Below are 27,643 nucleotides of genomic sequence, written 5' to 3' on the forward strand. Positions count from 1 at the left end.
GGGGTCAGAAACCCACGATCCTGCCTTCACCAAGAGCCTCCGGGAAGTGCGGGGACAGCAGGGATGGGCGCCCCCAGCTTCCTGACCCAAGGGCAAGGCTGGGGGAAGAAGTCACAGACCCACGAGCCCATCGACCCGAGCCGAGAGCCACCTGGTGCCCTCAGCCGCCCGCGGCGTCCCCCTAGCCTGTCAGTCCCCCTGGATCCGTGGTTGAGATGACATCCTTGGAGCCATCGCCCAGAGGGTCAAGGAAGGCAAAGGACTTGCCCAAAGCCACTGGGTGAGCCGGGGGCGGTCCCTGTCCCCAGCTCAGGCTGCTGCTGCTCCCGGGTCCGACCTGAGCCCTGCGCCCACTGGGGAGCCACACATGCCCTCCCGAGTCACCCGGCGGACACTGCCGGCTAACTGAGGCCACAGGCCACACAAGCGGGGGACGAGGGTCTACTGTGGAGATGGGGGGCAGGCCAGGCCAGGTGGGGCGCCCCTCGGTGGACTACCCTGGCCCTCTGGCCCTTCCCTGGCTTGTCCAGCTGGACTTGCCCCCGAGCCAGCCCAGAGGCAGGTGGTCGGGGAGCGGCGCGGGGGCCAGCGGGGCCCAGCCGTACGAGCGCCCAGCGCATTGCGTCCACCGGCAGGACCCGTCTCCATGACGCTGCCCGAGCTGGTGAGCGAGGCGAGGCTGGGGCTGCGAGGGCTGTGGGGCCCCAATGAGCCACTGCAGGGCACGGGCCGCCGCGGAGACGCTCTCTGCCCCCCGCTCTCTGCCCCCGGGGATGTGTGTTGGCCAGGAAGCGGGCAACAGGCGGCAGAGGCTGTGGGCGCACAGCGGGTCGCGGATGAGCGGATGGGAATGACAGCGGGGCGGCGGCCTGCACCAGCCCCTCCTCGCTGTCCTCCAAACACCTTCCGGAGGCCTGGGTGGCTCCGGGCTGGAGCTGGGTTTGCTGGGTGCCCAGAGGGAGGCGGACCCTTTGTCTGGATCCTTTGCCCGAAGCCGCTGGCCTGGAGCGCACGTCAGGGAGGGGGCGGTGGGTGGGGGCAGGGGCCACAGGGCAGGGGACAGAAGGGCTGCCAGTGCCCTGGCTCTGGCTACTGCCCTCCCCGACCCCCAGCATCAGCAGCATTAACTGAGCTCTCAAGGAAGTGAGAATAAAATTACCTCTTTATTTCCAAAAAGTGTAGGGCGGGGGAGCAACAGGATAAAAACTAAGACCAGTTCCCTACGGATCCATCGGCCTGGGAGGGACAGCAGCTCCTCCGGCCACATTGCCACGGCAACCGGGGGGCCTGTCGCACCGGATACTGGTCCCTCCGGGCTGGAGCTGGCCATGGCCCCACAGCTAAAAATTGGTTAGTGGGTTAGGTTTCCAAAGGCAGCGGCTCTGGGTCCCCCAGGGGGCGGGCTCCCCTCCCTCTCCATCGGCAGCTCCTGGCCTCCAGCCCCAAACTCCTCCCACTCGCACGTCCACGTGGCCCTCATCAGGCCTCCAACCTCCCAGCTCCTCTGGCCACCTCCTATCACCTCCTGGGTTCCCTCCTCCTCTGCCCCACTGCCCGCCCCCACCCCCAGTGGTGGCTCCCAACAGTGACAGTCCCGCCACCGTGGCCTCGGGGAGTGAGCCTGGCTCAGCCCACTGGCCAGGGGCAGGTGGCCAGGGGTAGATTGTCACCACAACAGCCCCAGGGCCACCCCGTCAGAATGCATCCTGCAGCAAAGGTTAAGGCAGCAGAAGATGCGAGCCAGCGGAAGACAGAGCCCTTGGAGAGGGTTCGAAGGCTCCAGAATCTAAGGCGGCCCAACTAGGACAAACATCCGGACGGGGTGGGGGTGAGGCTGAGCCTACAGGCCCCTGAACTCTGCGTGGCTGCCCCCTGGGCCCAGCTCACAGGCTCTGGAGGAGGGAGGAGGATGGAAGGGGGGGGGGGGGGGGAGACACCGGATGGAAGTGCCCCAGCCTGGTCAGAGCCAGCCTCTCCCTAAAAAAGGCAGACTGTGGGCCCCAGAGGGAGGAGCCCAGCCGCAGGGTCAGGGAGCCAGGCTGCAGGGTCTGGGCAGCTGGGCCTCTGGTCAGCAGGTGTGTGTGTGTCGGGGGGGGACAGGGGGGGAACAGGTGGGGGGGCCACCTCTCTCTGCTCCCCAGGACTGACTGAGGGGCCCCGAGGGAGGGTGCTGAGGGCGCAGTGGAGGGAAAGAGGAGAGGAAACCAGGAGCAAGACCAAAAATGGGGTCTGTGACCAGCATGTACCCCGGCCTCAGGGACACCCCTCAGAACAAAACCCCACCCGCCCTTCGGCCGTCACCCCACCTGCTCCCCCTCCCACAGCGCCCGCGGGCTGTGGTGTCATTTGTGGAGGTAGGCGTCCAGCCACAGCTCCCCGGACTTCTTCAGGGACCTGGGGAGAAAGAGGGGGGCAGTCAGGGGCCAGGAGACGAGGGCAGCCCGAGGGAGGGGGGGCGGGGGTGGCCTCGCTGGGGGTGCAGGTGCCTCCTCTCAGCTGTCAGCAGGGGCTGCAGCGCAGGGCTCCCCGGGGCCCCGAGGAAGAAAGGAAAGGCCCCCAGCCAGCCAGAAAGAAGCCCGCTCGGCCCCTCTCTTCTGTGGGTGCACGGTCTCCCCCCTGGGTGCCCGCCCCCCCGGCACCCATGCCCCCTCACCGGACGATGTCCTGCAGGGCCCTCAGCAGCGGCTTCTCCTGGTACTCGATGCCGTGCTTGGCGCACAGCGACCTCACCAGCGGGGCCACCTTGTGGAAGTTGTGCCGGGGCATCGTGGGGAAGAGGCTGGGGGAGGGGCGAGGGTGAGCGGGCAGGGCCAGGGAGGCCCGTCTGCAGCTCTCCCCGCGCCCACTGGGGCGGCCGGCACGTGGGTGGGGCTGCTTGTGGGCGGCTGTGTGTGTGCTCTGGGGGCCGGAAGTTAATGTGAAGGCTAGAGGACAGACACCAAGCTTTTCCGAAAAGGAAGCCAGCAGCCCGGCCGGTGTGGCTCAGGGGTTGAGCGTCGACCTATGAACCAGGAGGTCACGGTCCCGTTCCCAGCCAGGGCGCGTGCCCCGGTGGTGGGCTCAGTCCCCATAGGGGGCGTGCGGGAGGCAGCGATCGATGTTTCTCATCATTGATGTCTCTCTCTCTCTCTCTCCCTTACTCTCTCAAATCAATAAAAATCTATTTTTTAAAAAATTGAAATAAAAATATATTTTAAAAGTGAAAAAATAAAAAGGAAATGAATGACCTGGAGGGGTGAGAGGAAAAGGACATGACGGCAGACGAGGATGAGGGGCAGCAGGGATGGGGGCCTTTGGGGGGAAGCCCCTGGCATCTCAGTTCCGGGCAAGCTACCTAACCTCGCTGGGCCTCAGTTTCCCTGTCAATAGAGTGGGAGGATCGCCCTGCCTGTCCCGTGGGGCTCACGGACCAGGGGAGGCACAGGTGTGAGCTCTCTGTGACTGTGAAGCTCCAGCCACACGGGGTGGCTGTCCCGATGACGGAGGGGGGGGGGGCACAGGGCGCCCCTCCCGGCCTCAGCGGGGCTGGTTGTGGAGGTGGGGGATCTCCCCAAGTGGGGGAGAGAGGGAGCCCCCAAACACTGCCCTCTGCCCAGATGGGGCTGTTGGCCGCTCCCTCCCACGGTCTGTGGCCCCCGGCCCCGCCTGCCCGCACTCACTGGTGCTCGATCTGGAAGTTGAGGTGCCCACTGAACCAGTCGTTGAAGAAGGACTGCTCCACGTTGCAGGTGGCTGCCAGCTGTGCGGGGAGGGGCGGGGGGGCCGGGGGTGAAGATGAGGCGCCTCCTCTCCTTCCCACAAGGCCCAGCCTCGCCCAGGTCTCAGGGCCGCCCCTCCATGTCACACCGCTCTGCCCGGAGCCCTCTTCCCGCTGAGTCCCCGCCGGACCCTCGGAGGAGCCCGCCACCTTCCCCGCTTAGCCCCGCGCCCAGCAGCGGGACAGTGGCAGCCCCGGGAGCCAGCACAGCCCTGGGTCCGCCGGGCAGCCCCGGCCCTGGACGAAGGGCCCTGTGACCCCACCTGGCTGCTGAACCAGTCCCGGTAGGGCTCTCGGTCAATCTCCATGACGATGTGATTCATCTGCGTGACCCACACAAACCAGTGGCTCTCCAGGAACCTGGGGTGGCGGGGAGGGGGGGAGGGTGTCGCTCAGCGCCTGCTCTCCCGGCCCAGCCACGGGGGGAACAGCTCCTCCCCCACCCCAGGCCGCCCAGGCGGGCAGAGGGGGTGAGCTGAGGTGCCAGGACATGCGGCCCAGGGGTCCCTCTCTTCAAAGCGACCGTCAGCCCCAGTGTGGGCCGGGGAGGAGCCGGAAAGCCAGGCACCTGATGAAGTTGAGGAAGAGGATGGCTCCCAGGACGCCGTAGAAAGGGATGTAGGTGGCGAAGAAGCGGGCGTAGTAGCTGACGGCCCAGGCCAAGTCCTGCCGGGAGAAGCGCGATGAGCCGGGAGGGCCCGGCCCGGCACTGCGTCCGAGCCCGGGCAAAGGCGCCCAGGGGCTCCCACGGGCGTCTCGGAAGGTGGGCGGCGGCCCCACCCAGCGCAGACCCGCTCGTTTCCAGGGAAACGCTGGGAGTCTCTGCAGCAGGAAGGGAGCTGCGTGCCCTGCTCTCAGGGATAGAAAGAGGGTGGGGACCAGGGGACGAGTGAGGGGCGTCCACAGGGAGGGGCCGGAGGTCAGCAGCCCCTTTGTGCACCGGGGAGTCGACCGTGCACCCCACACGAACAGCCCTGGGCTGGGGTCCTGTCCGGACTCATCCACCTGGGACCCCTTCCTCCAGCTCACCCCGCACACGGGAGGGGGAGGGGGAGGAGGACAGAGTCACGGCCGCCCGCCTCAGGGCCTCGCAGGCGGGCACTCGGCCTCCTGTGCATCCACCTGCACCACCAGCGCGCAGCGAACAGTGGCCTTCCTAACACCGAGCACCCATCTCTCTGCCACCCTCCCCCCGCCCAGAGGAGCCCACAGTGTCAGGAGGGAGCAGGCGCCCTCTCCTCAGCCACCTCAGGGCCTTTGCAGGACTGTTTCCTCGGCCAGGAATGCGGCGCGGCAGCCGGTCCCCCATCACAGTCCTCCCCAAGGGTGCTCATTCCAGCGCCGCCGCCGCCCGCTTCGTGTGGCTGTGGGTGCTCCCTCAGCTGTGCCTCGGTGCCCCCGCCTGCAGGCCGGGGAGAGCTCCCACGGGGGCTCCGCGTGGCGTGAACGTGTGTACTGAGCGTGGCTGCATCTGAGCTCTGACACTCAGCCGGCCCCCGGCACCACGCTGCCACCCGGAGCGCTTCCGCCCCGCAACCCGGATCACGCACTGCCATGCTCAGCGCGTCGCGGCCTCGCTCCCCGCCAGGGGCCATGGGCCAGATCCAGCCTCTGGGGAGGACACACGAGATCTTCCCACACCTGCCCCTGGCCTGGCCTGGCCCGCAGCCCACCTCCGGGCCCACGTGCCCGCGGCCCATCTCCGGGCCCACGTGCGCCGGGCCTGGACGTGCTGTGTCCAGGCCGCGTCCACCCGGTGGCAGCTGCTTCCCTCATCTGCTCAGCAGCTCACCCTGCGAGGCAGCTCTGCTCAGGTCAGCTCCACCACATCCAGCGAGTGCCTTCTCTGTGTCAGAGGCTAAGTGGGGTGCTGGGGGCAAAGGTCATTCAGAGCCCGGGCCTCCAAGGACAGGCTAGAGAGGTCCCTTCAACACCCCATGGAGGGGAGTGGTGGTCCCGGGGAACCGAGACCTGGGTCCCGGGGCCTCCCTGGTGTTTAGAAGCAGCCTCCACCAGGAGGGGGGCCTGAGCCTGGGCCCCGTGAGTCTCAAGCACAAAGTTGGGAGCGGTGGGGAGGCCCAGCCCTCCGGCCCGGATGCACCCCATTTCCTGGCAGGGCAGGGCGAGGGCAGGCCCTGCAAAGGCCGAGGGCCTATCGGGTTCCCGGGCCTGCCCTCTGAGCCTGCTCAGGTGCGCTGTCGGATCGCCTTTCCTGCTGCCCCTATTTCATTGCTTTGTTCTGTAGGGAACGAACAATTTTTAAAAAAAAGAGATTAAATGTTCCTATCACCTGCATGAGAGCAGATTAAAATACCCAGCAGCATCGCCCCGCCCAGCGCCACGGCTCACACTCCTGCTTGGCACGCGGCCACCGGGCCCAGTGAACCTGGGCAGACGGCGGTCACGTAGGCGCGGACCTGGGTTCAAGTTCCCATCACTTAACGGATCCAGAACTTCCATCCTCCAGTCCAGGGGTCCTCAAACTACGGCCCGCGGGCCACATGCAAATACAAATATTGTATTTGTTCCCGTTTTTGTTTTGTTTTTTTTTTTTACTTCAAAATAAGATATGTGCAGTGTGCATAGGAATTTGTTCATAGTTTTTTTTTTAAACTATAGTCCGGCCCTCCAATGGTCTGAGGGACAGTGAACTGGCCCCCTGTTTAAAAAGTTTGAGGACCCCTGCTCCAGCCCCTTCCGGCCTTGCGGGCAAACAGGGTTAAACGACACAACGTAGGCGTCAGAGCTGGACTGTTCTAGAAGACCGTCAGTACTAACGAAACTTTGGGGGAAAGAGCGAAACTTGGAGGTGAGTGGGGCACGTTCTACCAGCACGGGCAGAGTCACGCCTCCTCCCCAGCCACCAGCCGTCGCCGGAGGCCAGTCTGGATCTCTTAGCAGAATCAGCAGCCACGGGCAGGCCTGTGGGGCGCCGTGGTTGAACCCGGAGGTCACGGTTGGATTCCCGGTCAGAGCATGTGCCCGGGTTGCGGCTCGATCCCCAGTAGGGGACGTACGGGAGGCAGCAGATCCACGGTTCTCTCTCCCCATTGATGTTTCTCTGTCTCACTCTTCTCTCTCCCCATTGATGTTTCTCTGTCTCACTCCCTCTCCCTTCCTCTCTGAAATCAATAAAAAAATATTACAAAAAACAAAAAAACAAACACACACAAAAAAACAAGAATCAGCAGCCACGGCCGACCTGTACTTCCCATGAGAGGACGCATGACCAAGTGCTTCGCGGCCCTTCAGATGCGATCCGGACACAGGCCCCGTCACTCCAGAGGCTGGTGGCGCGAGTGTGGGGAGGCCTCGGACGTGGCGGTGAAGGCCTGGGTTCTAGAGCCCCCCCACCCCTTGGTGTCACCTCGGGGAAGTCCCAAACTCTCAGAGTCTCACTATTTTCATTTATGAAACCGAGTTAAAAAAAAAAATTAAGAGAGACCAGCAGTACCCACGCCAGTGACTATGGAGAGCAGGGCCCTGTCCCTGACCCACTGGAACCCGCGCTGCCCAGCTGACCACTCCGTCCAGGTCACGCCACGTGGGCACGCTGTCCTCTCGGGAGGAATCATGCCCACACGCTGCACAAAGCCAGGCTGGTGGGAGGCCCTGAGGCCCCATGGACGGCGCCCTTCGGAGGGGACGCTGGGCACAGATGCAGACCCACGCACGGGGCAGACCAAGTGAGGAGGCGCGCGGAGAAGGTGGCGCCGGCCCGACCAGCTCCTTCCTCACCACCTAGGACGGTGATGGCGAACCTATGACAAGCGTGTCAGAGGCGACACGCGAACTCATTTTTTTGGTTGATTTTTCTTTGTTAAATGGCATTTAAATATATGAAATAAATATCAAAAATATAAGTCTTGGTTTTACTATGGTTGCAAAGATCAAAGAATGTCTCTATGTGACACGGCACCAGAGCTAAGTTAGGGTTTTCCAAAATGCTGACACGCCGAGCTCGAAAGGTTCGCCATCACTGGCTGGGGACGTGAGCCCATACGGTTCTGCTGCTCACAGACCTGCCACGCGGCCTGTGGCGCTTCCACGTGCAGCCTCGGCCACTCGCACACCCGGCTCTCCCTGACCAACGTGGGACCCGCCCGTGGGTCTCGGGGACACGCGGACACAGGAGGCCCTGCTGGCGCAGAGCTGGGGTGGAGGGCCGCCTGCGGCTCTGGCCTCATTGCCTTCAGGAACTTTCTGAGGGCTCTGCAAGGCACTGGCTCCCAGGGGCTCCCCTGTGCGTGGGGCCCTGCGGGGCGGGTGCAGGGCCTGCCAGCCCCAGAGCAGGTCCATCCTGAGAAATAAGGCAGCTGCCCCAAAAGGAAACGTCTGGGCCGCTCCCCCCGCCCCCGCCCCCGCCAGAGGCAGGAGGGCACAGCGCAGCCCGGGGGTCCGCCGCCCAGACCCCCTCCGCACGCCCCGGCCCCCGGCGTCCACCGCCCAGACCCCCTCCGCACGCCCCGGCCCCCGGCGTCCGCCGCCCAGACCCCCTCCGCACGCCCCGGCCCCCGGGGTCCACCGCCCAGACCCCCTCCGCACACCCTGGCCCCCGGCGTCCACCGCCCAGACCCCCTCCGCACGCCCCGGCCCCCGGCGTCCACCGCCCAGACCCCCTCCGCACGCCCCGGCCCCCGGCGTCCACCGCCCAGACCCCCTCCGCACGCCCCGGCCCCCGGCGTCCACCGCCCAGACCCCCTCCGCACGCCCCGGCCCCCGGCGTCCGCCGCCCAGACCCCCTCCGCACGCCCCGGCCCCCGGCGCCCTTCGGCTCACCACCCAGTCTTTGCGGACGATCATGGTCCTGATGATCTGGTGCTGGAAGTACATGGGGATGAGCAGCGGCGGCCCAACTGCGGGGAGAGCGGTGCAGAGGTGCTCAGGGGCGTCCTGTCCCCCCCGGGCCGCCCTGCCCCCGTCCCGTCCAGCCCCCGTCCCAGCTGGAAGAGCAGGAGGGGCCGCGGCCAGCACACAGGCCTGCAGCTCACGCAGAGGCGGCCGGGAGCAGACAGTATCCCCACCCCCACCCCCCCCCCCCCCCCCCCCCCCCCGGGATCACGGAGCAAGGGCCCCGCTGGCCTTGGGGCCGTCTGTCTGAAGGCCCAGGAGGGCTCTGCAGGGGTGGCTGCCGTGGGCCCCTTTCCTGACAGGGTTAGCATCACTTTCTGAGTCTGCAAAGGGTGTCGGTGGGAGAAGAACAGAGGATGAGGGGCGAGGGGTCAGGGGCGAGGGGTCAGGGGTGAGGGGTGAGGCTACGGCGCCCCGCACTCACTCAGGAAGAAGTACTCGTGCTGGTGGTTGTAGGGCAGGTATTTCAGCTTCTTCTTGCCGTACTGAGGAGAGAGAGACAGAGGAGAGAGAGAGAGAGAGAGAGACAGGAGAGAGAGACAGAGGAGAGACAGAGAGAGAGACAGAGGAGAGAGAGAGAGAGAGAGAGAGAGAGAGAGAGAGAGAGAGAGAGAGAGAGAGAGACAGGAGAGAGAGACAGAGGAGAGACAGAGGAGAGAGAGACAGAGGAGAGACAGAGGAGAGAGAGACAGAGGAGAGACAGAGAGAGAGACAGAGAGAGAGACAGAGGAGAGAGACAGAGGAGAGAGAGACAGAGGAGAGACAGAGAGAGAGACAGAGGAGAGAGAGACAGAGGAGAGAGACAGAGGAGAGAGAGACAGAGGAGAGACAGAGAGAGAGACAGAGAGAGAGACAGAGAGAGAGACAGAGGAGAGAGAGACAGAGGAGAGAGACAGAGGAGAGAGAGACAGAGGAGAGACAGAGAGAGAGACAGAGGAGAGACAGAGAGAGAGACAGAGGAGAGACAGAAGAGACAGGAGAGACAGAGAGAGAGACAGAGAAGAGAGAGAGACAGGAGAGAGAGACAGAGGAGAGACAGAGGAGAGACAGAGGAGAGAGAGACAGAGGAGAGAGACAGGAGAGAGAGACAGAGGAGAGAGACAGGAGAGAGACCGTGAGTGCCGGCCCCTGCACCCGGGCGCCCAGCCTCCTGTGCCCTCCTCCCCACCTGCTCTGCAGCCACCACTGTCCCTCCTGCCCAGGGGGCCTGTGTCCCTCGCCTGTCAATCTGCCCCCTCCGGCCCTCGGGCTGGCCCCGGGCTAACCGGCCAGCACGTCCGCAGCCGGCTCAGTGCGTCCCCTGCGCAGCCTCAGCTCCCGCTCCTTGCCAGCCGGGAGCCCAGGAGCCGGCACTGCTGAGGCTAAGGCTCAGGGTCAGGGTCAGGGCCCTGCCCAAGGCCACAGGGCCCGCGGGACCGGCACTGAGAACGCTGACTCGGCGCCCACGGGCAGGCACTGAGTAACTGTTGCTGGGTGAATGCACAGCCCAGCAGCTCACACAGGCACAGTCCCAGAGGGAGCCTGGGCTGTCTGCACCCCCTGGGAGTGAGGAAAGCTGCCGGGCCCCCTGGGGAGCTCCCCGAGCCCAGGTGAGCAGCTGCAAGGACCAGGGGAGGGCCTGGGGTTTCCCGTCCCCGGCTGGGAGCATCTGGGGCTTGGAGCCGCCCGCACTGTCAAGGCCAAGCCCTGCTCCCGGGCCCAGCGCCCTCCCCATGGGGCCCCTCTGAGCGCCAGCCAGTGGGAGAGCCACGGCACCTCAGGGTCCCCGTGGCCCTTTAATCCCAAAGCTCGGGCCCCTGGGGACCAGCCCCCGCTGCTGCGTCGAGGCTGAGACCTCAGATGCTGCGTGCAGAGGGCACCTGCTTTGCTCGTCATGCTGGGGTCTGTGGGGGGAGCCAGGCCAGGGCGAGACCCCACCCAGGTCACTCAGCCCCTTGAGTCCCATTTGGCATCCATATCCCTGGTTGTTAAAAACAAACCAAGGAGTCTGGCCAGCGTGGCTCGGTGGCTGAAGGTCGACCTAGGACCAGGAGGTCACAGTTGGATTCCCGGTCAGGGCACAGGCCCGGGTTGTGGGTTCAATCCCAGTGTGGGGCGTGCAGGAGGCAGCTGCTCCATGATTCTCTCTCATCATGGATGGTTCTCTCTCTCTCCCTCTCCCTTCCTCTCTGCAATCAATAAAATTATTTTAAAAAATAAAAGCCAAGGAGCCCTGGTCGGTGTGGCTCAGTTGGTTGAGCACTGGCCCGTGCACCAAACGGTTGCTGATTCGGCCCTGGCCAGTGTGGCTCCGTGGATAGAGTGTCGGCCTGTGGACCTGGGTTCGATTCCGATCAAGGGCACTCACTTTGGTTGCAGGCACCTCCCTGGCCCAGGCCGATTGGGCTCATGCAGGGGGCAACCAGTCGATGTGTCTCTCTCACATCGATGTTTCTTTCTGTCTTTCCCTCTCTCTTCCATTCTCCCTAAAAATCAATGGAAAAATATCCTCGGGTGAGAATTAAAAAAAAAAAAAAAAAAAAAAGAAGTCGCCGGTTCAATCCCAGTCAGACACATGCCTGGGCTGCAGGCTGGATCCCTGGTAGGGGCCGTGCAGGGGGCAGCCCGTCAATGTCTCGCTCTCACACCGATGTGCCAGGTGCTGACCCCGGGGACACTGCTCCTGGGCAGCCCTTCCCTGGGTCCGAGGGCCAGAGCCGCCGCCTCCAATGTGTCCATTCCCACTTACTGCGGGAAATCAAAGCAAGGGGTGGAGGCGCGGGGGCCGTCCAGGCCAACGCCCCCGGCTCCCCAGGTGAGGACAGAGCACAGTGATTATCAAAACCACAGGGGTCTGTGGGCTCCTGCACGGAGGGCCCCCGGGAACAGAGCCCCCCCCCGTCCCAGGCCTCGCCTCCTGGCGCCAGGCCCTGTCACAGCGCCAACCCCTCGGCTCCGTGCGGCCTCCGGCAGGGGCCCCCTCACACCAAGAAAGTGTGTCCATTTGCTCCAAGACGGTCACTAAGGCCAGGGCTGAGGCTAGCCTTAGAGGGGCCCCAGCCAGGGAGGTCTCAGAGGTGGGTGGAGGGGCCAGAAACTTGGGGGGGAGGGGAACCCCGAGTGGCCATTCAGGGAGGGAAAATGCAGCTGCCAGGGGTCTGAGGCCTACGGGCCACACAACGGGCTCAGTCCCCAGTGGGGGGCATGCAGGAGGCAGCCAATCAGGGATTCTCTCTCATCAGTGATGTTTCTCTCTCTCTCGCTCCCTCTCCCTTCCTCTGTGAAATCAATAAAAATACATTAAATACACACACACACACACACACACACACACACACACACACACGGAAGCTGGAGGGATCCAACAAACACATTTCCCTTAACGTCCACGAGGTGGTGGTCCCGACAAGGCCCCACAGGACCCAGAGCCCTGGCTTAGAGCAGGCGCAGGGGTTTGGATGGCGGTGCTGCTTTCTCTAGCTGTAACCTTGAGCGAGTTACTCCATCTCTCGGACTCAGTTGTTCCATCTACAAAATGGGTTTGTTGAGCGCTCCCGCCTCAGGGTTAAGCAAGGCTGAAGTGATGACCTGCATGCAGCACTCAGCTCAGGACCGGCCCTGGACTTGCTCGGTGGACACGCCCCCCTCCCCACTGGGCCCCCACACCTCCTCTCCTCCAGGACAGCCCTCACCCCACAGGGAGAGGGCTTGGGGTGGTGGGGCCGTCGGAGGGGGGACAGAGAGAGCTTTCACCCAGGGAGGCAATGGGTGTTCCCCGTGCCCAGACCCCAGGAAGGAGATGGTGACGCACAAGGCTCGCTCTGCCGCGTTCCCAGGCGGAGGCTGACCGGGGACGCGGGCCAGGGGCCCAGGGTGGGGAGCACTGCCCGCGGGTGGCCTGGCTTCCCGGAGTTCCACTGCCCTTTGCCCGGCCGCTGGCCCTCCTGCGCTCAGCCCCTCTGCGGACCACAAGGCCGGGCTTGGACTGTGGGCTTGGATGCCAGGGGCGTGTACAGGGGACTGTTTAGCGTTGGAACAAAATGTCTGAGGAAGGACAAGGCCCTCCTTGTCTGTCCCCGGGTGGGGGAGGGGAGCTGCCGCAAAGACCAGCACCAGCCTCTGGGAACCTGCAAACTCCCACAGAGAGAATGACCGACAGCCCCACCCCACCCCCCAACCCTGCCCGGGCATACTCAGATCAGCAAGACCCCAAACCCAGCCTACGGCCCCGCCAGGAGGGCCCGGTCATTCCCAGGGAGGACTGGCCGCTTGCCTGCTCACCCGGGGCTGCCCAACCCAGGAAGCGCGGGTCAGTGGGGGGCGGGGGCGTCCCCGGCGGGTGGAGAGGCAGGGTCTGGGCAGAGAGGCAGAAACGCTCAGTGCCCGCGACAATGGCCTTGAAGACCTGGCCCAAAACCAGGATGTTTCATCGTGTTCTGGAAGCTCAGGGAGGTCATAAACCCAAAGCAAAATCAACAGTGTGGCGCCATGAGAAAGGAAGGGGCTACATTTTCACTACTTTCTCTCTTTAAAAAAAATAAATAAATATTTGTATTGATCTCAGAGAGGAAGGGAGAAGAAGAGAGAGCTAGAAATATCAATGATGAGAGAGAATCATGGACCGGCTGCCTCCTGCACGCCCCCCACTGGGGATCGAGCCCACAACCTGGGCATGTGCCCTTGACCGGAATCGAACCCGGGACCCCTCAGTCCATAGGCTGGCGCTCTATCCACTGAGCCACACCAGCGAGGGCCAAAGGTGTAGATGCTTTCTAGAAGAGGGAAGGCGGCCACTCCAGTGAGTTACTAGGTGCCAAGTCACCCAGACGGGGTCCTCGCAAGGACAGGCAGCCCAGCCCGGCCCAGCGCCGGGGCTCAGGAGCGCCCCCTGTGCCGCAGGGACGGGCCGAGAAGTGCCACCCACTGCGGGAGCCGGGGAGAGGTGCAAGTAGGACACCAGCTCAGCCCAAACCCACTGGGCAGAGGTGAAACTTCCAGAAGTGAAACTATAAACCCTTGAAAGTAGTGAGTCTGAGGAACCGTCTACGCATAAAAGAAGCGAAAGGACCTGGGGGAGGGGGGACTTCCTACATAACCCACAACAAAGTCATAACATAAAGACCGAAAGGTGCCTGCTGACACCCCTGCCTGCGGGTGGCCCTTTGAGGCCTGGCCCAGCTGGCTGGTTTATGGCGCGGGGAGATAAGGGGGTGGGGGTGGGGGTGGCATAGGACACGCTATCAGGCATCAGCAGTGGTTCCCCCATCACACGTGGGTCCATTTCTTTTTTGGGGGGAAACTGAACCATAACACAGGCCGGCACAGAGGGGCTCCGCTTCCTTAAAAAATGCGTTAAATGCGGACATTGCTTAAAGAAATCGGGGTGTCTTGTGAAAAGGAAATTATAGCATAGTTATGACAAAGCGGGGAAATCACGGAGGAGAAACGGAGCAGCGCCCTGGACAGCCCCGGCGGGGCCGCCGGGCTGGGGCCCCCGGAGGAGGCCGCTGGGTGAGGTGTGAGCTGCAGACAGAGCCACCGTCTCAACCTTTGCTTCTGAAAAGCAGGTGTGCGTGTTCACACAGCACGGTCACGGGTCACCCAGGCACATGGCATTTGGGGCAAAGGGGGTGGTGGAGACCACAGGAAACTCACTTTTCCATTTTGTATGCTTTTGTGCCACCTGAATGCTTATAATGGGCATGTCCTATATTTATAACTAGGGGCCCGGTGCACGAAATTCGTGCACTGGGTGTGTGTGTTGGGGGAGTGTCCCTCAGCCCAGCCTGCCCCCTCTCACATACTGGGAGCCCTCAGGTGTTGACCCCCATCACCCTCCAATCGCAGGATTGGCCCCTTGCCCAGGCCTGACGCCTCTGACAGAGGCGTCAGGCCTGGGCAGGGGACCCTCATTTCCCCCCATCACTGGTTCTGCCCCCAGCCCAGGCCTGATGCCTCTGGCTGAGGCGTCCGGCCTGGGCAGCGGGGACCCACAGCTGCAGCGGCCCCGCGATCGTGGGCTCCGCTTTAGGCCCAGGCAAGGGGCCCCTAGCTCCTGGGACTGCCAGCTTCGACCGTGCCCAGCTCCCATCGCTGGCTCCACCCCTACTTCCTGCTATCACTGGCCAGGGCGAAAAAGGCGCCTGATTCTCCGATCATGGCTGGGGGGCAGGGCAAAGGCGGCCCCAGGGCCGCCTTTGCCCTGCCCCACAGTTCTTAGCTCCCCCCTGGGTTTCCGATCACTGTCAGTGGCAGGGGGCTTCTTCCTGCTTTCCCTTTCGCCTCCCTGCATTGTGCCTACGTACGCAAATTAACTGCCATCTTGTTGGCAGTTAACTGCCAATCTTAGTTGGCAGTTAACTGCCAATCTTAGTTGGCAGTTAACTGCCAATCTTAGTTGGCAGTTAACTGTCAATCTTAGTTGGCAGTTAATTTGCATATAGCCCTGATTAGCCAATGAAAAGGGTATCGTCGTTGCCGAAACCGGTTTGGCTCAGTGGATAGAGCGTCGGCTTGTGGACTGAAGGGTCCCAGGTTCGATTCCGGTCAGGGGCATGTGCCTGGGTTGCGGGCACATCCCCAGTGGGGGGTGTGCAGGAGGCAGCTGATCGATGTTTCTCTCTCATCGATGTTTCTAACTCTCTATCCCTCTCCCTTCCTCTCTGTAAAAAATCAATAAAATATATATATAAAAAAAGAAAAGGGTATCGTCATACGCCAATTACCATTTTTCTCTTTTATTAGTGTAGATAAAAAATGCACTGATGTTCAAATGAGGCCGCGAGACAAGAGGGGAAGGAAAGGGCGAGCTGTCAGGTCTGGGCCTCCCTCTGCCCCCGTGTGACCCTGGACTGCCCCTCCCGCTGGTGGAGGAGGTGGCCAGACCCCGCCTGGCCCTCCGGCGTCCAGGCCTGGGACTCGCACACCAGCCTTCCCTGAGCTCGAGCCCTGGAATGTGTCTTCCTGCACACGGAGGGCAGGGCCCCTCCCCAGGGAGCGAGCCCAGAAATGCTCTTCCCTGGAGGGTGGGGGGTGGGGGGCAGCTAACCAACACCCACTGAGACAGAGAGCCGTGTCCACTGAGCACAAAGCCCTTCCACAGGGCTCCAGCGGGGAGAATTCAGGGCGCCCAGGAGTCGGTCCCCTCCAACAGCAGGTCTGGCTGAATATTCCCCTAGGAATTCCTCCCCATCCCCACTCAGGCCAAACACTCCCCGTCCACACCACCCCCCTCCACACCGCCCCTCGGTCCACACCCCCCCATCCACACTACCCCTCTACCCACACCGCCCCCCTGTTCACACACCCCCGTCCACACTGCGCCTCCGTCCACACTGTGCCTCCGTCTACACTGCACCCCGTCCACACCGCCCCCTGTTCACCACCCCCCTCCGTCCACACCCTCTGCCCACACTGCCTTCCCATCCACACACACGTCCCCCCCTCCACACACACACACACCTCCCGTCTGCCCTACCTCAATGGGCTGCCACTCGCCCAGCACGAACACGTGCAGCATGTTCACGTCCGGGTCCTTATTGAAGATGTTGGGCTTGGCGTGATGCTGGAAGTGGCGATGGTTCCACCAGTTGGCGGAGGCACCCTGTGGGGGGAGGCGGAGTGAGGGGTGCCGTCCGCCGGGAGGGCTGAGCTCGCTGGCGACGGGCCCTGCTCACGACCAGCTCCTGGGACCTAGCACCTCAGGTTCCAATACGGCTCAGCCCAGTCCTGATCTTGAGAGCTTGTTTGGAGGTTCTAGCAGGGGAGCGCAGCTACTCGTATACCCTTGACCGAAGACCGGTCCTCTCCTCGGGGGGGAAGGTCGTCCTCTTCGACCGAGCGCGCAGCTTCGGAGGGACGCACATGGATCGGTGAGGGAGGAGGGGGACACCCGCCTAGCCAGCCAGATCAGCCGAATCAACCCTGGCGATCAATGGGGTGACAGATGTCGCAGCCAGATCGCCCTCACATCCCAGTCCTGATCTTTATTTTAAAAAATGTTGATATTTTGAGCCCTGGCGGGGCCGCTCGGGTGGTCAGAGGGTCGTCCCCATATGCCAAGGTTGGCCCATGGCCAAGGACTCCTCGTAACAACATGACTCAAATCCTCGTAACAACATGACTAAGATGAAGGTGAACGAGGGCAGGGGGGGGGCCTCTCAGCTGGGGCCTGGTCCCAGGACGGGGGGGGGGGGCCTCTCAGCTGAGGCCTGGTCCCAGGACGGGGGGGGAGAGGGGGGGAGCCTCTCAGCTGAGGCCTGGTCTCGGGACGGGGGGGGGGGGGGCCTCTCAGCTGGGGCCTGGTCCCAGGACGGGGGTGGGGGGCGGTGGCCCTCACAGCTGGGGCCTGGTCCCGGGAGGGGGGGGGGCCTCTCAGCTGGGGCCTGGTCCCGGGACGGGGGGGGGGGGGGCCTCTCAGCTGGGGCCTGGTCCCGGGACGGGGGGGGGGGGGCCCTCTCAGCTGGGGCCTGGTCCCGGGACGGGGGGGGGGCCTCTCAGCTGGGGCCTGGTCCCGGGACGGGGGGGGGGGGGGGCCTCTCAGCTGGGGCCTGGTCCCGGGACGGGGGGGGGGGGGGCCTCTCAGCTGGGGCCTGGTCTCGGAGCAGCAGCGCTCCACCCACTGCGCACGGAGGGGCCGCACGCCCGGGGCCCCGCATTTACCTTCAAGTGGCCGATGATAAACTTGTGGACGATGTGGTTCCACATGGACTTCTTGTAGACAGAGAGGTGGCCGTAGTCGTGCTGCAGCCAGCCGGCCTGGGCCTGCGGGGAGAGGCCACGGGTGCTTTCCCAGCGGGGGCACAGGCACCTGCGGCCGGGCCCGGCCTCCAGAGCTGGGGGAGGCCGGCCTCCAGCGACAGGGGAGGGGGTCACGCCTCACCTGCGAGGTAGCGAGGACAAAGGCCGTGATGATGGTCGGGATCCAGCCGTTGCCGAAGTAGAAGACGGTGAACCAGGCGAGGCTCTCCATGACGATGATGTGGGCCAGCAGGAGGAGGAAGAACAGGTGGTTGCTCTTGAACAGGTTCATGTCCTCGGCCGTCTTCCTCAGGGCGCGGAAGTCCTCGGTGATCTGGGACTGCGGAGGGGGGCGCGGGGAGGCGTCAGTGCACCTGCCGTCGCCGCCACGCCCTCGCCACGCGCCTGCCGGGGCCAGGCCCAGCCCTGGGGGCTGTGAGTTCGTCCCCCGCCCGTTAAGGGGCAGAGAAAGGAGTCAACTCAAAAGCTTGCGCGCGCACACCCTGCTCAGGGCAGCAGCGTTCACAACAGGCAGAAGGCGGAGACAAAGCGGGCGCCTTCGGCGGAGGAAGGGCTGAACAGAACGAGTGTTCTCCAGCCTTAAAAAGGGAAGGGCCAGCCGGGCAGCTCAGTGTTGAGCGTTGACCTGTGAGCCAGGAGGTCACCGTTCAATTCCCGGTCAGGGCACATGCATCCCCAGTGCGGGGCGTGCAGGAGGCGGCCGATCCATGATCCTCTCTCATCACGGGTGTTCCTATCTCCCTCTCCCTCTCCCTCCCTCTCTGAAATCAGTAAACATGTTTTTTTTAAAAAGGAAGGGAATTTCCTCATGTGCTACAACGTGGCTGAGCCTTGAAGACACTGGGCTCAGTGCGATCAAGCCAGACGCAAACGGACACACGCTGGATGGGTCCGCTCTCTGAGGCGCCGGGACAGGAGGGAGAGCAGTGCCGGCCACGGCGGGGGGCGGGGGATGCTGGTGCTGGGCGAACACAGTGCCAGGGCTCCAAACCCCTGAACTGCACCCGGGAATGGCGACCAGGGCGCACTCTACCTTCTATCTGCCTGGCCCTGCCCCCAACTTGTCCTGGGTACCTGCTGGGCCTTGAGGAGGTGAAGGTGGGGGAGACACATGACCAATCCCTGCCCCCCAGGGCTGGGAGGGAGGCAGGAGGGAACCGGTGGGTGAGGGGTGATGGAGGCAGAGCCCGGACGGCTCTGAGGAAGTGTGGGCATCCTGGGAGGCAGGGCAGGGCAGGGGGGAGGCGGGGAGAGCAGGTGTGGAGGTGTCCGCAGGGACTCCCCCAGGGAAAGGCAGACAGGGGGCCGTGGGCCAGATCCGGGCGCCTGCGAGGCAAGTGAAGAATCGGAAGAGTATCTGGGGCGACCTCTTAGGCAGCAATGACGGGGGAAGGGCGGGAGCCAGAGCAGCAGGTCAGGAAGGGGGCCTGTGGGATCAGCCGGGTGGGACCCAGCTCGGCTGCGGAGGGTGGAGGCAGCCTCCTCATCGGCCTCAAGGAGAGGAGGCGCAAGCATGGAGGTCAGTGGGAGGTGGGGCTGACCTCGGAGGACACACGGACAGAAGGGGACCACCCTCTGCCCAGCCAGGGCCCACTGCCCGGGAGATCGAGAGGCTGGGAATGAATTCCTCCACGTGGGGGTCAGCAAGGCTGGGCGGGGGAGGGGCTCCTGCACCCCAAGGGCTGGGCGGTGGCTCCCCCAGGGCTGGCACAAGGCTTCCCTGCCCCACACCAGCACCCTCCACCTGGGGTGGGGTCCCCGTCTCCCCAAACCCCCCTCCTTCCGTGGTCTGCCTGACTCACGTTCTTGCCGCGGTCCTGGCTGGGTTCCTCCGGCGCCAGCTCGCCAATCAGCAGGGGCTTCAAGAACTTGCGCACAAAACCAAGGTCACGGTGGAAGGCTTGGAAGGCATCCTGGTAAACAAGGGGTGAGTGGTAAGTGGGGACCCCAACCTCAGCCTGCACCCCTACCCGGGAGGGCAGGACTCACCAGCAACCCTGTGTGCCTCCCACGAACTGGCCCCAAAAGTGCCCTCAGGCCACATCCAGGGCAGATCCCTCAGTGCCCGGCTCCCCCAACGGTGCCACCTGGGCCTCTGCCCGGCCGAGGGGCCGCTGAGCTCACCCAGGATGTCCCCCTGGGCATGGCCCTCCAGGGACATGCAGGGAGCGGTCACCGGGCTGGGCAGGGCCGGGGAAGGACGTGGCCTCGGGCTCCTCTGCGGGGTGCCTGGTACCCCGTGAAGTGGGCCACCCACAACCCCCCACGTGACCACCAGTGAGAGGAGCAAGGTGGAGACGGCTCGGCGAGGAAAAGGTGCCAGGAGACGACGGGAAACCAGAAGCCAGTGCAGACGCGGTACGCGCACGCTGACAAAAGCTTTCTCATCGTTTGCAAAGGCATAACTTAAGCACGAGAGGGATTTTGACGGAAGCGATGGCATTAGGGCTGGCTTTCTTTTCATTACTTCCCAGGCTTTCTCGAACACCGCTATGTTGCTTTTACAATTAAAATAGTGTTATGCGTTTTAATGTTTTTCTCCATTGTAAAGTAAAAATTGCATAATTTTGGCAAATTTAGAAAAAGGACAGAACCGAGAGGAGAATGCCATCCAATGGGTGGCCGCGGTGGCGGCTAGCACGTTTCCTTCCAGGGTTTTCTCCACACGCTACGTCCATTTCATAACTTGGCTCCCGACAAACGTAGCATCTGCCGTGGAGACGAGTGCCCCCAGGCCCCCCGATGGGCTGAGTGTGAAGTCCCAGTGGTAACCACAGTCACCGCATGGCACCAGCCCTGCGGCATTGCCGGGGCAGGAGCAAGTCCAGCGACACCACGAGAAGCGATCGGGGAAATCAAGGCAGCGAGAGAAAAAGTGAGAGACAGTGTGTCTGTGTGGGTGGTGGTGGTGGTGGATGTCTAGATTAAAAGAGACTCAAAAAAAAAAATAAAAACTGCAATGCTTGCCCTGGCCGGGCAGCTCAGTTGGCACATATAAGAAGCAACCAACAAATGCATCAATAAGTGGAACAACAAATTGATGTTTCTCTCTCTCCCTCAATCCTATATAACAAAAGGCTAATAAGCAAATCGACCAAATGCAGAATGACAGGTCGCTATGATGCGCACTGACCACCAGGGGACAGACGCTCAATGCAGGAGCTGCCCCCTAGTGGCCAGTGCCCTCCCACAGGGGGAGCACCGCTCAACCAGAAGCTGGTCTCATGGCTGGTGAGCACAGCAGCGGCGGTGGGAGCCTCTCCCACCTCTGTGGCAGCACTAAGGATGTCCGACTTCTGGCTTAGGCCCGCTCCCCATGGGCCTAAGCCATCAGTCAGACATCTCCCAAGGGCTCCTGGACTGCAAGAGGGCACAGGCCAGGCTGAGGGAGTGCCCTCCCCCCCCCACCCGGTGCACAAATTTTGTGCACCGAGCCTCTAGTAAAATAATAATAATTTTTTAAAAACTGCAATGCAAGAGGGAGAGGGGAGGACCCAGCAGTTACAGAAGCCACTTTTTGGGCTGAATAAGAAAATATGAACACGGACGGGATACCTGATTGTATGAAAGAATTATTAACTTTCTTAAATGTGGCAACGGCACTGTGAGTGTGTTAGAGACTGTCCCAGGTCTTAGAAGACGGTGGCGAGGCACACCGCACAACTTATTCCCCTGGGACTCGCCAAAAGGAATCGCACAGGCGTCGGGAGGGAGAAAGAAAGCCCCGTGCCCAAAGCTAAATCCGCGAACCTCCTGTTCACTTATTCCTTCAACTTCTCTGTAGGTTTAGAAATTTTCAAATTAAGAAAAATGGGGAAAATGCCGACAAGACATGACCTTGTTGGTTTTCCCTCGCCAACCCACTGGTGTCCCCCCGTGGCCATTGCCTGTCTCCTCCCATTCCCCCGGCACCCCTGGCGCCCAGTCCTGCTGCCTGGTCTTTGTTCTATTTGAGTCTAGAACAGACTCACAAAGCAGCACTGTGTGCAGAGGGAAACGGGCCCGGAGCTTGTAAAAAGGTCTGTGCTCGCCCTGGCTGAACGGCAAAGGGAGGCGGCGGAGATCCGACGCTGCACATGTTCAGAGGGGAGCCGGATGCTCTCCCAGGGGCCCCGGGCGGGCGGTGAGGAGGCTGTGGTCCGGTCTGGACCAGCCGTGCCCACTCTGGACCAGCCGTCAACCCCCCCCCCCCCCCCAGGCCTCAGCCTCCTCTGCAAAGGGGGGCCTCCCAGCTGCCGGTCCCAGGCCCCGGGAAAGGCCCCCGCTGCTTCCCACGCCAGCTGGTGCCGTGGCAGCGATGGTGGTGGTGCCGTGGCGGCAATGGTGGTGGTGCCGTGGCGGCGATGCTGGTGGTGCTGTGGCGGCGATGGTGGTGGTGCCGTGGCGAGCAGAGCTGCCTCCCCGTCAGGGCCCATCATAGCCTTTCACTGTGCTCACATCAGACCACAGCTTCTGAGATGTAACAGGACGTCCTCACTGAAGGCAGCTTCCCCAGGAACCGCCTCGCCTGACAACTAACAGCGCCTCCACTTTTCACAGAGGAAGGACTCCGCACAGGGGTCTGTCCGCAAGGGCACCCCTTCCCCCCCGCCCCCCAGCTCCCTCCCCCCCAGGTCCGGCGGCCATGGCTCCAGGCCCTTCCTCGCCTGGGCTGGGGACCTGAGCGCAGGGGCCTCACCTCCCGGGAAGGGAGGGCAGTAGCCGGCAGGAGCCAGAGCGTCGTTGACAACGAAGACGCTGGAGCTCAGGCCGTGGCCTCCCGTGCTCCCCGGGGCAGAGCCAGGATGGAACCCAGTTCCCCCGCCACCGGGGTGCCTCCCACACCCCGGACGCCGCCTGCCAGCTGCGAAAGCCGAGCGCTGCGGGCTGTCTCCCGTGCCTGGTCCCTGGTAGAGGCGGCGGTTTTCTGAGCGGGCCTGGGGGGATCTGCCACTGAGCCTGGGGAGCTCGGTCCCACACCAGGGCCTTTGCACGGCTCTTCCCCGCTACCCGGAGTCCTGCGCCCACGTGTCCGGGGCCGGTCCACTTGGGCTGCACCTCAAAGAGGCTTTTCCCAGCCGCCTTCCTGTAGTTGCCACCTGCCAGCCCACACTTTCTCTGAGACATGCTTACCTTCTCGGGCAGCGATCAAGACCAGAGGCTCTAGCCCCGCTGGCCTGGCTCAGGGGTTGAGCATCGACTTATGAACCAGGAGGTCACGGTTCGATTCCCGGTCAGGGCACAGGCCCGGGTTGCAGGCTGGATCCCCAGTGGGGGGCGTGCAGGAGGCAGCCGGTCCATGATTCTCTCTCATCATTGATGTTTCTCTCTCTCCCTCCCTCTCCCTTCCTCTCTGAAATCAATAAAAATATTCTTTTTAAAAAAATCACAGGCTCTATTCTGAACAGATGCTCCCCGACTTCCACTAGGTGACACCCCAAAGGAGAAAGTGCATTTACGGCACCGAGCCCACCGGTCAGAGCTCAGCCCAGCCCGCCCTGCACATGCTCAGAACACACAGGAGCCCGCCGTTGGCAAAACCACCGAACACAAGGCCTATTTGACCATAAAGCGTCCAGTATCTCGTGCAACTTACGCAATCACTTTCGCAAGGTTGGAAAGTCCAAGAATCCCCTCAAACCATCGTCAGCCCGGGACGTCTGTGCTCACTTCCTTACTGCCTCCCACCAGTAAGCGCTGCGCCAGGACCTGCCAGAGCCTCACAGGAGGGCTCACGAGCAAAGGTGGGGACCCAGGACCCCACAGTGTGCACCCCTAACCCCAGGAGACCTTCCCACTGCAGTCGTGTTCAGACTCCCCCGCCGTTCTGCACAGCCTGGAACGCCAGGACCCTCCCCTCCCCCCTTCCTCGCTGGCGGCTGTGGAGGGCGAGCCACCGATCTTTGCCAAACTCTGGGACAGGCCCCATTTCAGAGATGAGGAGAGACGGGGAGACGCGCTCCTCGCCCCGGCCCCATCCGCATGTGCCTAACGAGGTTTCCGCGGTTCATAGAAAGGCCTCAAACTGCGCTTCCTCCTCCCCAGGAAGGTCCCTCCTTCCCTCCCCTTCCAGTGTCACCGTGGCGCACACACCTGCAGGTTTCCGACAGCCGCTCCGTAAGGAGGTCAGGCTGCAGGAGGAGGCCAGACCCAGAGCTCCGACTCCCAAATGGAAGACGTGTGTGTGTCACACGCCCCGGCCGTCACAGTTCCTGCTCCTGTCATCACCCGCTCCAAGTCCGGCCAACTTCTGCCAGAAGCCATGACCCCTGCCCCAGCCCCCCTCCAGGCCCTGAGCGCCCTGCGCCATGCTGTTTCTGGCGTGTCCCCCTCCTCTGCAGAGCGATGCTGGTCTCTAATTCAGCTTCACACATCAGGGCACCGAGCTGGGCCCGGAGCACGGGACTCAGAAGTGCGGGAGGAGCCAACTCCTGGCAGACGGCGCTGCGGGCAGCAGCCCTGGGAACCGGCAGCCCTGGGAATCGGGTCTGGGACACGTGGTGAGAGGAGAGGGAGAAGCTGAGGAGGGACCTGGGTCCTCAGCTGGAGGCAGGGTTGCTGACTTCCTCCCCAAGCAGAGAGGTGCAGGCGGAGCAGGAAGCCCCTGTCCGCGTCCCCTCCACGGAAGAAGCCACGGAGGCTGGGGGGGCAGTGCTGTGCCCCAAGAACCCGTAGTGAGTGTCCCTGCTGATGCGGGAAGGGCAGGGCTACCCAGGAGCAGGTCCCGCGCTGGCAGCCCGGGGCTGATGGGGTCACAGCGGGGGGGACAGGACTGTGCACCTCTCGAATCTGCCTAAAGAGCCGGGAACTCTGGGCTGGGCCTGGGGTCTTCCCTCCTCCCCGGAACCAGTTGAGGGAGCTGAGCTGCCGTCCAGGCACAACCAGGGGAAGAATTTCGATTTCACTAAACGCCTCTTCCTTCGGTAAAAGTGGGGACACTCAGGTACCCCTTCTTCACACCCCTTTTCCTATGTCCTGAGCCCCCCTCCGTGTGCCGGGAACATGTACACAGTGGCGATCCTTCCCACCTGCGCTCAGGAGTCAGCAATGACCTCACGCAGGGCCCACTCGCGTGATAACCTTCCTGCATCACAGACCGGGAGGAAAGTTGGAGGGAAGTGTCTGCCTAGGAATTCACACCGAGGTGTTCTCCTCTACTGTGACCCCACCCCCACCCCCACCCCACCCCCACCCCCCACCCCGTCCCGTCCAAAGGAGGTCCGAAAGCCACCCACTTTCAACCTGCGGCCTTTTCACAAGGACAGCTGGGCGCAGGTTAAGAGGTAGAACGAGTCCTGACCCCTTCTCTCCCTCCCTGGGTCCTAAGAAGGGACAGGCAGGAAGCGGCTGGACAAGGGGGGTGGAGGGAGCAGGTATGAGAGGCAGAGAATCCCCATTCCAGCCCCAGCGGGAGAGGAAGGAGGGAAACTGGATTCCTCAGTGACTCATCTTTGCCCCGGGCCCAGCTCTGAATGTTCCAGGAGGGAATTGTAGCTGGAGATGAGTCCCCCGTGGAGAGAGCTCTGCAGAGGCGGGCCTAGGCCAGTGATGGCGAAGGTGACACCCAAACTCATTTTTTGGGTTGATTTTTCTTTGTTAAATGGCATTTAAATATATAAAATAAATATCAGAAATATAAGTCTTTGTTTTACTATGGTTGCACATATCGAAAAATTTCTCTGTGTGACACGGCACCAGAGTTAAGTTAGGGCTTTTCCAAACGCTGATGCGCCGCGCTCAGAAGGTTCGCCGTCACTGGTCCCTGCCAAGAAAAGAACAGACACCTTGCGACAGGGATGAGGGTCCTTCTGGCCACAGCAAAGCAACGGGCAGAGCCCAGCCGGTGTGTGGCTCAGTGTCTGAGCGTCGACCTGGGAACCAGCAGGTCACAGTTCGATTCCCAGTCAGGGCACTTGCCCGGGTTGTGGGCTCGATCCCCAGCGTGGGGCGTGTAGGAGGCAGCCGATCCACGATTCTCTCTCATCATTGATGTTTCTCTCTCTTTCCTCCCTGAAATCAAATATATACTTGCGCAGAGCAGAGTGCCAGAGGACCAGAGGGAGATCAGAGGTGAAGTAAGGAAGAGAGGGAGGGGGAGGGGATGGGGAGGGAGGGGGGAGGGGGAGAGGGAGGGAGGGGGAGGGAGGGGGAGGGGAGGGAGGGGGGAGAGGGGGAGGGAGGGAGATAGGGAGGGAGAGGGGGAGGGAGGGAGAGAGGGGGAGGGAGAGGGGGAGGGAGGGAGAGAGGGGGAGGGAGAGGGGGAGGGAGGGAGAGAGGGGGAGGGAGAGGGGGAGGGAGGGAGATAGGGAGGGAGAGGGGGAGGGAGGGAGAGAGGGGGAGGGAGGGGGAGGGGGAGGGAGGGAGATAGGGAGGGAGAGGGGGAGGGAGGGAGGACTCAGTGATGGCAGGTCCCATGTTTAGGCCCAGGGGCCGGGGAACCAAACCCAAAACCTTGGTGTATCCGGATGACACTCCAACCAACAGAGCTACCGACCAGGGCTTGAGCCGGTTTTTAACCCTGAGGCAATGAGCAATCAGCGTTGTGTGCAGGGCTGACCCCAGGCTCGGTGAGAGAGGTAACAGGTGGGAACGTGATGTGGAAGCTGTAACAGTGAAGCAGCTTTTCCCCTGGCAGGCCAAGGGTTCTACCTCCCAAAGGAGGCCCGCCGGCCCGGCCGGCCCATCTTTCCCGGGAAGCGGAGGTGCTGGGTCCTGAGGTCTCTTCTGGGGAAGCGGGGAAACGCCCCATTGGGACCCCGACTGTCCCCAAAAGAGCTTCCCTGACCTTCAGCCTCTGAGACCTAACAGTGCATCCAGGGCTGCAGGGGTGCGGCCTGCCTGCTGGTCAGTCTCTCCCCAAACTCGCATGGCCCATAACACCGCTCCCCAAACTCTGAGGCAGCAGTCAGTCCACGGCCCCAAGGGACAAAGCACCTGCCCAACAGCTTAAAAACAAAACCCTCGATCCCAAGCGGTTCCTAACCTCTCTCTCCAGTCCCCTTCCCAGACTTCCCATGTTGGGGGCCGGGGGGAGAGAATGAATGACTATCCAGGTGGTCACTTCACATACTCAACTATATGCCCAGTGAGTACGTTTCACATTTCATGCCCTGCAAGCCCGATCGGAGAAGGAAGGAGGCTCCTGGGGTCGGGATTGTGCCAGCCGAGGGCGCAGGGCATTCCTGGCGGGATTGGAAACAGAGGGCCATTGAGTTGAACGCCCCAGAGTAACCTCGAGGCCGCTGGACCTGTTGCCAAGCCCGCCTGGGGCTGCCGAGTCCACGCGGCCCCCCGCGCCTCTCCGCCCGGGCTGTGCAGACTCCAGCCGTTTCTCCTTTCTGCCGAGTCCCCACCCTCGCCCCCAAGAAGGCCGATCCCGGGCGAGGTGGGTCCTGGGAGTCTGAGCGCGGGAGCAGGAACTCCGGCCGCCTCCCCGCGGCAGCCATGGCCTCTCCTCGCACCAGACTCCAGGCAGCTCTGCAGACCGACCGGCCGGGCCTTCCTTCCCCGCCCCGCGTCGGGCCGGAGAGCGAGGCCCGCTCCCGGGTCCTACACCTGGCTCCTGCCCGCAGCGCCCGGGGCGGCCATCTTCCACGCCGGGGCGCCAGAGCTCTGGGGCCCGAGCGCCCTCTTTGGGGCGTCCCTGGTTCCCGCGAACCCCGCGGAAGAAGCGGCCGCGTGGGTGCCAGGGCGCCAGGTAGATCCCGCACGCTCCGGGCTCCCCCGCCCTCCCGGGGTCCCAGTCCGACCCCCACAGCCGGGGCCCCTCTGTCCCGCGGGACAAAGATTCCGAGCAGGAGGCGAGCGCACACTCTTTCCCTCCGGGGCGCCCCAAGCTCCGTGCAGCAGCGGAGGGCTAGCGCCCTGGGAACCGTGGCCTCAGACTCCCGCCTTCAGCAGAGAGAGGGGGGGCGGGAGGCCCCAGACCCTTACCGTGGCGTCTTCCCCCGCGTAGTGCCCGATCACCCGGTGGCCCCCCGGGTGCCGGCTGGACCACTGGGTGATGTTGTAGACCTTGCGGTCGATGACGAGCCACTTGTCGGTGCGCAGGTTGTGCTTCTGAATCTCCTCCCAGCTGAAGGTGGGCATCGGCGCCTCGCGATCGGGGGCCCCCTCGCCCTGGTTCCCCCCCTTCCCCATGGTGCCTGCAGATCGGAATGCCCCGCGCACAGTAGCAGCCCGGTGCCGGCTGCCAGAGAGTGTGGCCCAGCCCTCCGCGCCTTCGGCTTTTGTCTTCTCCTCCTCCTCCTCCTCCTCCTCCTCCCCCCACCGCGCCCCTCCCCCACTTCCTCGACGTTGCTGGGAGCGCGCTGCCCA

The 27,643-nt window shown here is 63.2% G+C and overlaps 1 protein-coding gene across 1 annotated transcript; it reads right to left on the bottom strand.

Moving 5' to 3' along the window:
• Positions 1-1,144: 1,144 nt before the first annotated feature.
• On the bottom strand, positions 1,145-27,581 carry FADS2 (fatty acid desaturase 2). The gene is made up of 12 exons (XM_059710475.1): positions 27,260-27,581; positions 19,150-19,260; positions 17,469-17,666; positions 17,249-17,350; positions 16,065-16,190; positions 9,033-9,093; positions 8,537-8,613; positions 4,326-4,423; positions 4,021-4,117; positions 3,660-3,739; positions 2,654-2,779; positions 1,145-2,394 (listed from the first exon to the last, which is right to left on the bottom strand). The coding sequence occupies exons 1-12, from the start codon at positions 27,464-27,466 to the stop codon at positions 2,343-2,345; spliced, it is 1,335 nt and encodes a 444-aa protein (XP_059566458.1). The 5' UTR covers positions 27,467-27,581; the 3' UTR covers positions 1,145-2,342.
• Positions 27,582-27,643: the final 62 nt, after the last annotated feature.

The sequence above is a fragment of the Myotis daubentonii genome, chromosome 9 (assembly GCF_963259705.1).
Source record: "Myotis daubentonii chromosome 9, mMyoDau2.1, whole genome shotgun sequence".
NCBI classification, from domain to species: Eukaryota; Metazoa; Chordata; class Mammalia; order Chiroptera; family Vespertilionidae; genus Myotis; species Myotis daubentonii.

Bases quoted from the DNA above. Each gene is read 5' to 3' on its own strand.
- FADS2 (XM_059710475.1), bottom strand. From the start codon at position 27,466: ATGGGGAAGGGGGGGAACCAGGGCGAGGGGGCCCCCGATCGCGAGGCG. The intron at 17,667-19,149 runs GTGAGTCAGGCA...CCCCCTCCGCAG, and splicing joins GCCAGGACCGCGGCAAGAAC to TCCCAGATCACCGAGGACTT. The intron at 2,780-3,659 runs GTGAGTGCGGGC...CCCCTCCCCCAG, and splicing joins AACTTCCAGATCGAGCACCA to CCTCTTCCCCACGATGCCCC.